This window comes from Salminus brasiliensis, chromosome 8, assembly GCF_030463535.1.
Source record: "Salminus brasiliensis chromosome 8, fSalBra1.hap2, whole genome shotgun sequence".
In the NCBI taxonomy this organism is placed as follows: domain Eukaryota; kingdom Metazoa; phylum Chordata; class Actinopteri; order Characiformes; family Bryconidae; genus Salminus; species Salminus brasiliensis.
In genome coordinates, this window is record NC_132885.1 from 33,504,513 (window position 1) to 33,520,195 (window position 15,683).

The window sequence follows — 15,683 nt, forward strand, 5'->3', positions numbered from 1 at the left end:
TTTTTCAGCTCACAGCTAGTTACAGTTAGCTTGTCCTGTAGTCACTTAGCTAGCGGCCTCTCCTGGGGTCCTGAAGCTCCAGCGCGAGCGCCCTGTTGATGTCCTCTGCTGCCTGTCAGTGCAGGTTAGCCCTCGGAGCTAATGAGTGTTCGGGGTATTTAGCAACTCATTTCTGTGGAAACATTGGATTTTTGTATCTATCATGCACATCTTTGAATATTAATAATAATAATAATAATAATAATAATAATGATAATAATAGAACACATTCTAGATGATTCCTGATATTGTATTATTTTATTAAAGGTGGTGAGAGTGGAGAAGGAGGTGAAGGAGGAGAGGGAAAAGGTGCTGAGATATTTAAACTGCTCTGGTCCATCAGTATGACCAGCCGGACCAAACTGGTCAATCACCTTGGTCACACTGATAGACCCGCTAAACCATCCCTCCCACAGAAAACCATGTGATGCCGTGCTAGTCAGGAGCTAAGTAAGCTGCTGGACCAGCTGATTTACCAGCATTACCGGGACGTTTCCCCTGGACGACCAGCTTTTTCAACCACCTTGACCATCAAGGTCCAGCTTAGATCATCTGAAAGCAGTTGTTACCAGTTGATGTGGATTTTTTTTAGTCAGTGAAGAAACATAAACAGTAGGTTTAAAGTCCATTTGATGGACAAAAGTATGTGGACACCCTTTCTAAAGATTGAGATACAGTGTTTAAGCCACACAAGCTTCAATTGTACTACTGATGGGTTGCTTAAATGTTCAGACGAATGTGAGCTACATTTTTATTATATTTTTATTATATTTTTATCTGAGCAGAAACCTCTTCAGCGAGGTGCTCCTGCAGCCTCTGCAGCCTCTGCTTGCACATCTGGACGACTTGAGGGAGCACACCCAACATTGCCTCCAGCAGCTCTCGCAGCTTCTCATCGACCTCCTCGTTCTCCATGGGGGCGTGGACATCATCCTCCATCCTGGAATCAGCATCAGCATGACCAGCTTCATCAGGCTAGCCAACCAGTATGACCAGCTCTTGACCAGCTTGACCGGTTTTGTCCAGTCTCTGGATTTTTGTCTCCACTGTCTCTGGATGCTCCGAAGTAGGATCTCATTCAGGTGACGTGTTTTGGACGTGTTGACCTTCCTGTTATACCGTAGTTGGGTTCATGCCCTGAATGCTGGGATATGTTGTTCTCTCCCATTCTGGGATATGTTGTGGGTTTAAGACCCGGGATTCACAAGCTGCCACTGTTGGGCCCTCAAGCAAGGCCCTTAACCCTCCCGACTGCCCCCCACTCCAGGTTAGGTAAGTGAATTGCCCTCGGCTAACTAGTAGGTAGAGTGTGTGTGTGTGTGTGTGTGTGTTGGTTTGAAGTGTAGTCCTGACCTGTAGCAGTGGTATTATCAGTTTTATTGGGATTATTATTCTGATTATTAGTTGGTAACTCTGACCAGGGGTCCGGCAGCAGCGCTCTTGCTCCTTGTTCTCCTCTTTTGTTCCTCTGTTGGTTTTGTTTGATGTGGCCTGTCTGAAGCTCGGCTACGTGGTTTTCTTTAGTTTTGCTCTCGCCCTTTCTGAAGCACTGCTTTCTGCTGTTTTCCCTTCCTGCTCTGTCCTGCTTTTACACCCAAGCTCGGCTTGTGGTTCTCCTCATCCCCTTGTCCCTTCCGAGCACCGCTCAGTCACCTTGGCTTTCCCCACCCAGCGTCGTGTTTTCCTCCTAGGTCCCTGGTTTGTTATTTTGGCTCAGTCCTGCCTTAGTTGTCATTATTATTATTATTATTATTAATATCTTTATTAGTGTATTATGATCTTCTAATTCTTCAAAGTGATCTAATGTGAATTTAATCCTCAGACTCATCATAAAGATGAAGAGAGACGATCAATATCTAGGTTTTACTTTCAGTAGAAAACAGAAACATCCAGAACATCAGTAATGCAGAGCAATGCTTTATTAATGCTCAAAGACACACACACACACACAAACACACACACACACACAAACACATAAACACACACACTTCATTCACTTCACTCCAGCTCTTTTTTTCTCTCTTTTTCTCACTCCCTTATCCAATCACTCTGTCTCTCACTGTCTCAGGCTCAGTCCTCCAATCACTCTTTCTCTTACTGTTTCAGGGTCAATCCTCCAAATCCTCCAATCACTAACTGTCTCAGTCTCAATACTCCAAACACTCTTATTCTCATTCATCCATGCTCAAACCTCCAATCACTCTTTCTCTCACTGCTCAATTCTCAATACTCCAAATCCCTCTTTATCCTTCTTTAACTATCTCAGGCTCAATACTCCAAACACTCTTTCTCTCACTGTTTTATGGTCAAACCTCCAAATTATCTAACTGTCTCAGGCTCAATCCTCCAATCACTGTTTCTCTCACTGTTTCAGGGTCAACCTTCAGTAACGGTTTCTCTCACTGCTCCATGCTCAGTCCTCCAAATCAATCTTTCCCTCACTAAAACCCTAAATCCCCCGGTGAGCAAGCCAAAGGCGACAGTGGCAAGGAAAAACTCCCTCAGCGCTGGAGGAAGAACCTTGGGAGGAACCAAGACTCACACGGAGGGACCCATCCTCCTCTGATCAGAACTATTGATAAATGAATGATAAATTCACGGTTCGGTTCGGTTCGGTTCAGTTCGGTTCGGTTTCAATCACTCCCTCACTGCTGCAAATTCATCATGGATCTCGTCTAGGTTCACTCTAGACTCACTCCTCCAGGCTCACTTCGCAGAGTTCCCTCGGAAGAGCTTCCTCATCCTCCCTCGAAGTGATCGTGAGACTCTGACGATCGGTGCTGCAACATATTTCTTAACTGCAGCACAAAGCAGACTACAGTTAAAGCAGCCGGACTCCTCCCCGACAACCTCTACACCAGCTCTACTGCCGCTACCGTCTTCCTGGACTGGGTCGACTGGGTCTGGATAAGAACTGCTGCCCTCGTCAACGACGGTCACGACGAATCTGCCTATAACTCTGGGGGCCCTGCAGAAACAATGGGGAGATGTAGGCATTGTTAGTGAGCTGATTCTGTACAGTAGCTACGTCTAAACGAGCTCTTCACCTTGAGTGTTCTTTAAGCTTATCAAACATACCGTCGATTTTCCTCCGAGTGCTGGAGGACCTTCTGCTCATAGGCGTTCCTTATGGTGAAGAGAAGACCGCTGGATGAGGACAGGCTGCTCCAATCCAGGTCCTCGTCCCTGCTGTCTACCTGCCTGTCCTCACTGCATTTTCCACTGTGTTTCCCTGGAGTTCCACACACTTTCACCTCCGGAGAGCTTTCAGACTCAGGGAAAGATAAGTATGTAGAATCGCTCCTTTCCCTGTTGATGAAAATACAGGAGATTGTAGTAACCAAACAATGGTCAGATCTGGAGAGAGAAGGGGGGGGGGGGGGGGTCACAAAGCAGGATTCCCAGCTCAGCCAAAGAGCTCAAGCCTAGAATCCAGCCTGTCCCATTGACCTAAACCTGTTGCCATTGTCTCATTGAGAAATGCTGCTTTGTAAAACACTGCCCTGCAGTTCTTTAGAAAAGCCATTTATTTACTATAGCTAATCAATCAATAAAGGATCAATAAAAACAGTAATAAATAATACATCCATTAACACAAGGACTCGACACTGGAGTTCCAGCACAGCGCTCTACTTACTGTTCTTGCCTGGCCTGCAGCCAAGGGTGGTTCGCCACGTTTCTCACCGAAGGCCGGGTGAATGGATTGAAGCGCAGCATATAAGAAATGAAGGCCCGACAGGGCCCCTCCACTGCGACCCCACACGGATACTCCACAGCTTTGCGCTGGAGCTGTGTGAGGGAACCTTGGTGGTCTGTTCTGAAAGGCATGAAGCCGGTGACCATCACGTACAGGATGACGCCAAGGCTCCAGACGTCACTCTTCAGGGGATCGTAGGGCCTATTCAGAAGCACCTCAGGAGCGCAGTAGTGGAGAGTGCCACAGTACGTCTGGCTGAGGGAAGGGTAGCCTCTTACAAAGCAGCCCAAGCCAAAGTCGGACAGTTTGACCTGACCATCAGCACTCAGCAGGACGTTCTCACATTTTAGGTCTCGGTGGGCGATGTCCTGCTGGTGAAGATAGTCCACTGCACCGACGAGCTGAGAGAACCACATTCTGGCCTGGTTAACGGGGACGTGGTGGAGCGCCATGATCTCGTGAAGAAGGTCGGTTGCGGCTACCTCCATCACAATGAAGACCTGTCCGTTGGGCATGTCAAAACTTTCGTGTACCTGAATGATGTGAGGGTGCCTCACTCTCTTTAGGATGGCGAGTTCCCGGGGCAATTGCTTCCAGGCGAAATCTGATGATTCCTTCCTGCGATCCATGATTTTAATGGCCACATGTTTGCGGTGCCTCTCTGATGTGGCCAGTTTCACCATGCCGAAGCCTCCTGCCCCGAGGTTGTGCACCACCTCGTAGCCCAAGCTTCTCAGAACTCCACCTGTCTCATCTGCCTCCATGTTTTCCACTCCTCCTGTCTCCATGGAGAAGCAGCTGTAGAACCTGTTCTAGGGGATGTGGCTCTAGATAAGCGTGTCGTATGAGATTCGCACGTAGGAATGTTCCGTCTCGCTGCTGAATCCGGACTGAGCCACTGAGGGAGAACCCCCCCTTTTATAGGCTCTGTGACATCATCAGCATGACATCACAATGGAGTGGAAGACTCGGGTCCCTGAGCTCAGTTCCCTTGTTGACTGTATACAACTGGATGTGCACACAGTGCTGGCAAAGAGGAAATGCCCCTTTCCCTTACTTAAGCAGCACATGACCCCAATTGCAGTGATAGTAAGGCTGAGTTGATTGAACGCAGCCAGGCCTGTTTAGACTAAGCCATGTGCAATACCTGCTGAGGCCAGCAGGGGAGCTTGAAAACCTCGTACCACTGCACTGCAGAGGCAGTGTTCTCAAAGCCACACCTGGACCAGCTGTGTTTAAAGTTTTACATTACAGCTGTTCAATCAACTGTTTTTATTCACATTGATTCAGAAAGGTCTCCAACTACCTGTTCAGGTGAAAAATCTAAAAATCTTATTTATTAATAATAAAGGAATTAATAAAGGGGACACTCAAGTTTTTCCTTTAGAATTTGAGTTTCTAGGCAACTAATGTGTCCATAATAATGAACGAGCTGTATAAAAAACAAAATAATAAATAAATAAATGTAAAAAAATAATTAAAAAATAAAAATGTAAAAAATGAAGAATGAAATTAAAATAAAATTATTATTAATGATTAATGAGACCAAACTTAGCAATAAAATATTATGTTAATTTAAATAATTCAAATAATTTCACAAATTCCTGCTGTTCCCAAAGCAGCATAAAAATATATGTGAATAAAATATGTGTAGTTTATAGCGTTTATTATATTTATTTACATATATACGTATATATATATATGGCGTGCGATGGGAGGGGAGAGTACGTATGATTGCAAAGTCAATGGGAAGAACACTTGAACCGTTTGTCAGAGTAGAAAAGAAGCCTGAAGTAACTTCTACAGGCATTAGACTGGTTCATCAGGAATTCTGCTGTATTATTTTAATATGCCCACAAGAGTATGCCCACCAACTACCATATTGGTACTTCATAAGAGTGCTGCATCCAATCATGACACCGTCCTTATTTAGTACCCAAAGTACTAAGCCTTTCATACATACACATTACCCATCAGAAACTTCAGCCTGATAGATATAAATGTTTATAAATAGAAATGTTTATAAGTGCAACAGACTGTAAAGCCAAAGCTCTGAGTGGCTCAGCGTTCGAACCCACTACCACTACGGCCTGGGGGTCGCAAATTCCAAAAGTATTGGGACACCAGCTCATTCATTACTCCTTGTGAAAATGCTTTTATTGGAAAGCGTTAGTAAGGTCAGGATGGTGAATGATGATCACCACCCCACCTCATCATCCACAACCACCCAGCTCATACCATCAGAAGTATTGGATGGCGCTCCACCATCATTCCAGAGAACACAGTTCTTCCACTGCTCCACAGCTCAATGCTGGTGGGCTTTATTCCCCCTTCAGCCCACGCCTGGCATTAGACAACATGGTGCACATAGGTTCATGTTTATCTGCTTCAGGGAGTCCTATTCTATTGGCATAACCACCACCACCAGTCTCACCTACTGCCAACTACTACCACCGGTCTCATCTACAGCCAACCTCCACCAGTCTTACCAACAGCCAAAAACCACCACCACCAATCTCACCTACAGCCAACCACCGCCACCAGTCTCACCTACAGCCAACCTCGACCAAACTCACTTTCAGCTAACCACCACCAGTCTCACCTGCCACCAGTCTCACCTACAGCCAACCACCACCACCAGTCTCACCTACAGCCAACCTCGACCAAACTCACGTTCAGCTAACCACCACCAGTCTCACCTGCCAGCAGTCTTACCTACAGCCAGCCACCATCACCGGTCTCAACTACACCCACCACCACATTGAACAACCTCCAGAGAAGTCAATAAACAACCCTTAATCTGAGCTGTTTGATTGGTCACTGTGGTCCGAGTTGCAGACTAACCTGACCATTTGAGCCTCTGTATTAATAATTACAAATATACACCAATCAGCCATAACATTAACACCGTCTGTTCACTGCACTGCTCTGTGGAGGCCCTGACCACTGAAGAACAGGCTAACAGAGTATGCAGAGAAGCAGATGACCCACAGTCTGTAACTAGATTTGCTTTTCCTGAAGGAACTAAAACAGTGCTTGAAATGTGGCAAGTACTTCATAAATTTCCTAAGTTTTGCTCAGTTGTTGCTATGGTGTCCCAGGTGTACGTTATTATTTTGCTTGGTGGTCGCTATTATGTCCCATGTGGTTTTTATGGTGTTGCTATGTCGTTGCTATGTAGGGTGCCACAGGTAGTTGCTATGGTGTTGCTAGGTGGTTGCTATAGTGTCACAGGTGGTTGCTATAGCATTGCTAGGTGGTTGCTGTGGTGTTGGTAGGTGGTTGCTATGGTGTCACAGGTGGTTGCTATGTGTTTGCTTAGGTATCTCAAGTGGTTGCTTGAAGTTACACCTTAACATTCAATGTTAGTATAAACTCAGTACTACCTTAAGACGTACCACCTTAAAATTCAGTGTCAGGGTAAACTCAGTACTACCTTAAAAGAAGTTCCACCTTAAAATTCAGTGTCAGGGTAAACTCAGTACTACCTTAAAAGAAGTTCCACCTTAAAATTCAGTGTCAGGGTAAACTCAGTACTACCGTAAAAGAAGTTCCTCCTTAAAATTCAGTGTCAGGGTAAACTCAGTACTACCTTAAAAGAAGTCCTGCCTTAAAATGGGTTGTAGCCTGGGTTCTCCAGCTGGTGTTGTCTGGGAAGTTGTGAGGAGGGAAGTGGAGGTGCTCTCATTCTCATTAAAACTCTGAAAGCCCTGCACGACGTGTTCCCTGCGTCTCTTAATGGAGCTAAGTATTCACCTCTCCACCAGAGCACCCACCTAACACCATACTTCCAGTCCTTACCAATACCAGCATCAACCACCAGGTGTCCAACTGCACTACCACGGTGCACTGCCATATACAGTCCATCACCACCTCCTGGTGTCCAACTGCACTACCACGGTTCACTGCCATATACAGTCCATCACCACCTCCTGGTGTCCAACTGCACTACCACGGTTCACTGCCATATACAGTCCATCACCACCTCCTGGTGTCCAACTACACTACCACGGTTCACTGCCATATACAGTCCATCACCACCTCCTGGTGTCCAACTGCACTACCACGGTTCACTGCCATATACAGTCCATCACCACCTCCTGGTGTCCAACTGCACTACCACGGTTCACTGCCATATACAGTCCATCACCACCTCCTGGTGTCCACGTTTTTGAATATTTCAGAAGATTTTAACTTCTTCCTTCTTGTAAATTCCCAACGGGACCATAATAGAAACAATTTCACTTTTTTGAGAGGTGGTGTGAATGTTATAGCTGATCAGTCTGCATACTTTAAAAATCTGCACTAAAAAAAGAACCTGGAATTTGATCACTGGAGCATTTTATTAAAATGGTTCATAAGTGGTCAAACAGATGAGCACGCTGGTTAACCAGCATCACCAGTACTTCAGCCACTGGAAGGCTCTAGCAGAAGATGTTTTCTTTGGGCGATTTGTACTGGTCTGGTGCTGGTGTAACGACTACTGATCGGTCATCAAACAGTCGGACACAAGGGCTCTCTTTCCACTCTGTTTATCCTGAGACAGATCTTATAGTGTGTTCATCTTCTCTTGTCTTAGACGACTGCAGACCACACAAGTGCTCCATCTCAGAGCTCTCACTCATCTGAGCTTACAGTATTTCTTTAAAAAGAGCCGTTTTTTAATACTACAATATCATGCACCAGATCGTACAGTTTGCTCACATCATAAAAAATCCTAAATTACAGAGAAAAGCTCTTTTTTCTTATTGCACAACAAAATGAGCAAACTGCAGAATAAACAGCAGAAGCACTCAGCTCTGCGGGGCTAGCAGCAGCAGAATGCACTGCACAGTTCTGGAGGGAACAGACTAGGGAGCACAGACCTGAGACAGATCTTATAGTGTGTTACTCTTCTCTTGTCTTAGACGACTGCAGACCACACAAGCTGCACATCTTCATAAATAAGCAGAAATGAGAGCTTTCTTTATTTTCATAATCCCACTTTGCTGCCGAGGGTAAGTTTAAGCTAGCTATTTGGCTGGCATGGCTCAGTTAGCTGAAGCACATGTCTGAGCAATAATGAGATAAAAACAGCATTTAGAAGCACAACTACACTCTGAACAAACACCAGCTGCTCATATAATGTGTTAGAACAATGTTTTAATGTATTACTAATGGATTCAATTCAATTCAATGATTCATTAATGAGGAACTTCAGCAGCTACACACCCTCCATCTCAGAGCTCTCACTCATCTGATGGAGGTACGGCAGCAGCAGAGGGACATGGTCTGCAGTGGAATCGCAGCAAGAAAAGAAAAGCTCCTTAAAATAATTGTAACCTTTTTTATTAAAACATAAATGAGTTTTTTTTTTTTTTTTTACCTAAAATGATGTGATTTTGGTGAAAGTCAATATTTGATGAACTCTTTAATATAACGTTGTTACACTGGCGTGGTGCTGGTTGAGCAGGGCAGCAGTGTTCAAAACGCAGCATATGTTGATGTATGATGGTCTGCTGCTGGCTGTCCAGTACAGCAGTGTTGGAAATGTAGCATAAACTGGTGTGTGCACTTTCCACGCTGTATGTCTGTCAAGCAGCACAGCACCACGCATGCGCAGTAGAGGGCGGACGTGGCAGTAGTGCACGACAGAGTTTGTTCATAACTTTCTTTTTTTGTTTCCGTTCATGAAAAAAAGGGAAATCTGTCGGGTCGAGGTGGATGAACGTGTTTTATTAAGCTAGTCTTCGCACCATTTTTTTTCTCCTCACCATGATCGCGAAAACTAGTCCTATCGCAGCATATTTAAGGACTCGTGGTCGAAGCTGGCTTGTGATTGGTCAGATTCTTCCAAACATGTCAATGAGCGCTCTGAGGCTTAATGATGAGAGCAGAGGTGAAACTCCAGCTCTCCCCCTCTGACCACCTACATCCCACACTACTATGCAGTCTTTCCATCGCCATGTTTTCATAACTGACCCTCCCGTTTCTAAAACGGAGCAAACATGCTCGGAAACTTGGGACAAATCAACCTAAACTAAACTCTCTTTTAATGCTCTTACTCACTTTTACACTGTTTACAACGCTATCATCATTTTGCCTAGTCTGAAAAAACCTACAAACACCAGTATCTGCTAATGCTCTCCAGGTAAAGAGGATCAGTCTCAGGGGGACACTGCTTACCTTTCAGAAAAACACCTTTTTAACCTCTCTCTTCTTGTACATTTCCAAAGAGACCTTGATTGGAAATGATCTCAACAGGGATGTAGTTGCATTCTGGCAAAGAGGGACACTGTGAGATTCTCAGTCTTTGCAAAATGCTAGTCTGTGACTGTGAGTAATGACGAACTGTCTTTAGATGCGAGAGGCGTCAGACTTTAGTCCTGTAAAAGCATTTTCAGAGAGAGTCATTTCAGAGTCCTCTGCTGTATGGTTTGCATTAGTCAAGAGGCTAGTGAACTCGGTGGCTGAAGTGTTAGTGTGACAGCTCGTACTGAATGTTAGCTGAAAGCTGCTTAGTGTCACTAAATGGTGTCAGAAAAAGCTGCTCCTAGCATCGTTGCAGATAGAAGCTCACCTGTTGCTGCACAGTTGGTGCTGGTCATGCTCTAGTCCTTCATCAGTGGTCACAGGACGCTGCCCACAGGACACTGTTGGCTGGATATTTCTGTTTGGTGGACTGTTCTCAGTCCAGCAGCACTGCCCTGTCTGACCCACTCGTACCAGCGCACAGGGGCGTTGTAATGGGGGAAACAGTGAGGACGAATCTAAGGGCCTGTGACCGACAGGGGCTGTAAAAATGTATGAACCGAGTTTAGGAGCCAAAAGAAGGACTGCCTTGATTTGTATATTTAGTTTTGTAATATTTGTTTGATTTCTTAGAAATGTGGAAAACATACAGAACATGTAGTGGAACACATTTTCTTTGCTGTCTTTGCTTTGCACTCATGGTGTAATTGTATCCTGTCTCTTTACGAAACGCTGGAGGAATGTTCGGGGTCTTTTTGCTCACTAGGGGGCGATTCAGAACAGTTTTTGGTTTGGTGGGAAAATGGAGCGCACGGTTTTTTGACAGTAGCATAGCTTAGACCTTTAGCTTTTTTGGTGGATATTCAGTGGAAGCATTTTAAATGAATTGTTGGTAAGACAAAACTTTTCTTCAGTAAACATTTTTTAAACCTACATGTGGACTCTGTGGTTACTGGGAAGAATGATACGTGTCAGCCATACTCAACCAGCTAAAGCCAACTGTCTACACCTTATGTGAAAAGACTCTTTGCAGGAACTGACCTTTAGCTCAGAACATGAGCTTGTCCAGAATGAACTGCTGGGTAGCATCTTTATTGAACCGCTTGTACATTCTAAGTAGCTTTTTATCAGGCTGCCTCCCAGTATGGTCACATGGATAATACAAATGCTGTCAGTCTGAAGCACTGAATGTAGCTAAAAGCTGCGTCACTACTGGTAAAGGTAATGGTGCTACCTGATGCCTGAGAAACTGATGGACCTTATTTTGGCCCAAATCACATTTCTACATTGCCCTCCTGACAGACATGGAGGATATTCTAAGGCAATCAGCCTCCAAGAACTTTACCACATTTTTCCTATATCAGTATTCCACACAAAAAAGTGAAGTGCTTTCAGTGTAAATATAGCACATCACACCTCCTGATCTCTATCAGCACTGTGTAGAGCACTGATGTTGATGAACATACATTTTTACAAATGATTTCTTTAGTTTGATTGGTGTAGTTATATTACCTCCATCTCTTAATATTGTTTAAATGTAGATCAAATGCCAATATGGTGTTAATATGAGGGTCCATATGTTATTACACCTGAATGTGCATCTGTATTATCAATTATCATTATCATAGGATAATGCTTCTGATTCACATCCACAATATTTTTTTCATTTACTTCAATGAACTTTATTAAAAAAACAAATCCAGGTTCACTAGTCCAGACTTCTTCCTCCAGGCACACTCCTTCTTCCTCCAGGCACAATTTTTCTTACTCTATGCACACTCCTTCTTCCTCTATGCACACTCCTTCCACCAGGTACACTTCTTCTTCCAGGCACACTCCTCCTTCCTCTATGCACACTCCTTCCAACAGGTACACTCCTTCTTCCAGGCACACTACTCCTTCCTCCAAGTACACTCCTCCTCCTCCAGGTACACTCCCTTCCTCCAGGCACACTCCTCCCTTCCTCCAGACATACTCCTCCTCCTCCAGGCACACTACCCCTTCCTCCAGGCACACTCCTCCTCCTCCAGGCACACTACTCCTTCGGCCAGGCACACTCCCTTCCTCCAGGCACACTACTCTTTCCTCCAGGCACACTACTCCTCCTCCTCCCTTCCTCCAGGCACACTCCTCCTTCCTCCAGTCACACTACTCTTTCCTCCAGGCACACTACTCTTTCCTCCTCCCTTCCTCCAGGCACACTCCTCCTCCTCCAGGCACACTACTCCTTCCTCCAGGCACACTCCTCCTCCTCCAGGCACACTACTCCTTCCTCCAGGCACACTACTCCAGGCACACTCCTCCTCCTCCAGGCACACTACTCCTCCTCCAGGCACACTACTCCTTCGGCCAGGCACACTCCCTTCCTCCAGGCACACTACTCTTTCCTCCAGGCACACTACTCCTCCTCCTCCCTTCCTCCAGGCACACTCCTCCTCCTCCAGACATACTCCTCCTCCTCCAGACACACTACTCCTTCCTCCAGGCACACTCCTCCTCCTCCAGGCACACTACTCCTTCCTCCAGGCACACTGCTCCAGGCACACTCCTCCTCCTCCAGACATACTCCTCCTCCTCCATGCACACTACTCCTTCCTCCAGGCACACTACTCCTCCTCCAGGCACACTACTCCTTCGGCCAGGCACACTACTCTTTCCTCCAGGCACACTACTCCTCCTCCTCCCTTCCTCCAGGCACACTCCTCCTTCCTCCAGTCACACTACTCTTTCCTCCAGGCACACTCCTCCTCCTCCTCCCTTCCTCCAGGCACACTCCTCCTCCTCCAGACATACTGCTCCTCCTCCAGGCACACTACTCCTTCCTCCAGGCACACTCCTCCTCCTCCCTTCCTCCAGGCACACTACTCCTTCCTCCAGGCACACTACTCCTTCCTACAGGCACACTACTCCTTCCTCCAGGCACACTCCTCCTCCTCCTCCCTTCCTCCAGACACACTCCTCCTTCCTCCAGGCATATTCCTCCTCATCCAGGCACAATTATTATTACTCCGGGCACACTCCTCCTTCTCCAGGCATACTCCTCCTCCTCCAGGCACACTACTCCTTCCTCCAGGCACACTACTCCTTTCTCCAAGTACACTCCTTCTTCCTCCAGGCACACTCCTCTTTCCTCTAGGCACACTCCTCTTTCCTCTAGGCACACTACTCCTTCCTACAGGCACACTACTCCTTCCTACAGGTACACTCCTCTTCCTACAGGCACACTACTCCTTCCTCCAGGCACACTACTCCTTCCTCCAGGCACACTCCTCTTCCTCCAAATACACTACTTCTTCCTCCAGTCACACTCCTCCTCCTCCTCCCTTCCTCCAGGCACACTCCTCCTTCCTCCAGTCACACTACTACTTCTTCCAGACACACTACTACTTCCTCCAGATATACTCACACACCCTAAACTTGGGGAATCTCAGTCTCTTGGTTCTTTGCTTATCCTCACATCTCTGCTCAGAACTTGGACGAGCAGGAGCTTCCGTAGAGGAAGCAGAATTACAAGCTTCCTGCAGGGGAGTAGCGGGAGAGTCATGCACCTCAAAGTTTCTCTTGAAAAACTTCTTCATCCTCCGCCGAAGAGACCGGGAGGCTTTGAGAATTGGTTCTATAATACTAGCGCGAGCATTGGCTGCCCTTTCAACTGCGGCACAAAGTGGTCGGCAACCAGACTCCTCCCCCACATCCTCTACGTTTTGGCAAGTCAGACTTGCACCAGCTCCACTGCTGTCCTCCTGCAGCATCAGATACTCGTACCTGCCGTCTTGAGATGTGAGCGTGTCTACCTCACTGCCAGAGCAAGAGGCCTGGGACTCGTCAAGTGGGTTGACGTCTTGCTGAGAACTTGCTCTGCTTTCCCCATCCTGACCTTCACGCTCATGATCGTCAGTTTTGGAAGAGCAGAGACTGCTGAGTGTGGATTCGAGCCAAGGGTGCTGTGCCACTTCTGCCATCGAAGGCCGAGTGGCAGGATCGAATTCCAGCATGTAGGAAATGAAGTCGTGACACTTCTCCTCCACTCCAGTCCCTTCTGGGTACACCAGTGGTTCGGACTGAATCGATGGGAGGTTTTTCCAACTGGAGTCGTAGAAGGGCAAGCACCCGACGACCATAACATAAAGAATGACTCCCAGGCTCCACACGTCACTCTTCTTTGGATCGTAGGCCTTGGACATGATCACCTCAGGGGCACAGTAGAAGGGAGAGCCACAAAACGTATCACTCAGCTCAGGGAATCCTCTTGAAATGCGGCTGAAACCAAAGTCTGTTATTTTGGCCTGGTTGTCAGCGGTCAGTAGAACATTTTCACATTTCAGGTCACGATGGACTATGTCCTGCTCATGCAGATACACCATGGCATTGACGATCTGCGCAAACCACTGCTTGGTCTGGTCGATAGGGATGACGTGTTGTTCGACCTTTTCGACGAGATTCATTGAGGCAGCCTCCATCACAACAAACACCTGTCCATTAGCCATTTCAAACATCTCATGCACCTGAATAATATGAGGGTGCATGAGATGAGAGATAATATGCACCGAGGTCATCCAGGACTTCGTACCCCAAGCTTCTTAAGACTTTAGTGGTTTCGGTATGACGTCACAATCGCGGCCGCTGTACAGAGTCCAAAACGAAATTCTGTCAAAATAAAAGTCCCTCCTAAACCTAATAAAAATATTTTTTGAATTGAAAAATTATAAACCAGTTAAGAAAACAGAGAGTTTACAACCATTTAAAAGCTTATTTAAGTAACTTAAATTAATAACTGTAAATAATAACAGATATAAAGGAGAAATCTGACACAGGACACATAAATCTTTAATAAAAGTGGCCTTATGAAGGGAAATATTCAGCTTTCAGACACTGGCACCATGTTTGTCCCATAATGACAAAGTAAAACAGAGTTTTAGATTTTTTTGTTAATTTATTGAAAAGGAAAAACTAAAATTGACATAAGTATTCAGACACTTGGTTCTTAGTTGAAGCAGCTTTGGTAGTGATTACATCCTCCAGTCTTCTTGGGTTTGATGCCACAAGGTTTGCTCACCTGGATTTGGGGATTTTCTGCCTTTCTTCTCTGCAGATCCTCTCCGTAATGTTGGATGGGGACGTTGGTGGACAGCCATTTTCAGGTCTCTACAGAATTTTTTGACAGCAGATTTTTTGTTGCCTTCTCCAGATCTGTGCCTCCACACAGTCCTGTCTCTGATCTCTACAGGCAGCTCCTTCCTCCTCATGTCAGCTGTGAGACCTTATGTAGACAGGTGTGTGTCTTTAACCACGTCCAATAAACTTACCAGAGCTGGACTCCAATCAAGGTGTAGAAACATCTCAAAAATGATCAAGACACATGGGAGACCCCCAGAGCTACATTTTAAGTGTCAAAGCAAAGGGTCTGAATTTCCATGTGAAAGTTTTTCATTTTAATAAATTAAAAAAATTATGTTTTCACTTTCTCATTATGGAGTATTGATGCAGAATGATGGGATTTTTTATTTTATTTTATTTTAACACATGATCTCAACATAAAATTTAAAAACAAGTGAAATACTTTCTGAATGCATTGTATATTTTTACAAAGATATTTAAAATACTCTGATAACAGTGATTCAAAAGTCTATGTTTTAAAATCTTAAAATATAGATTTTTTCCAGCTGTTATTTTCATACAACACTAGTTTGACTGTAGAGATTTTGGACAAAATGTC

General features: G+C 45.5%; 1 protein-coding gene across 1 annotated transcript; it reads right to left on the reverse strand.

Annotated features, from left to right (window-relative positions):
- Positions 1–3,672: 3,672 nt before the first annotated feature.
- Positions 3,673–4,524, reverse strand: LOC140561489 (testis-specific serine/threonine-protein kinase 6-like). Its single transcript, XM_072686730.1, has one exon. The coding sequence runs from the start codon at positions 4,522–4,524 to the stop codon at positions 3,673–3,675; it is 852 nt and encodes a 283-aa protein (XP_072542831.1).
- Between the last annotated feature and the right edge of the window lie 11,159 nt (positions 4,525–15,683).

What these genes read in the sequence shown, in the direction of transcription:
- LOC140561489 (XM_072686730.1), bottom strand. Translation starts at nt 4,524, where the DNA reads ATGGAGACAGGAGGAGTGGAAAACATGGAGGCAGATGAGACAGGTGGA.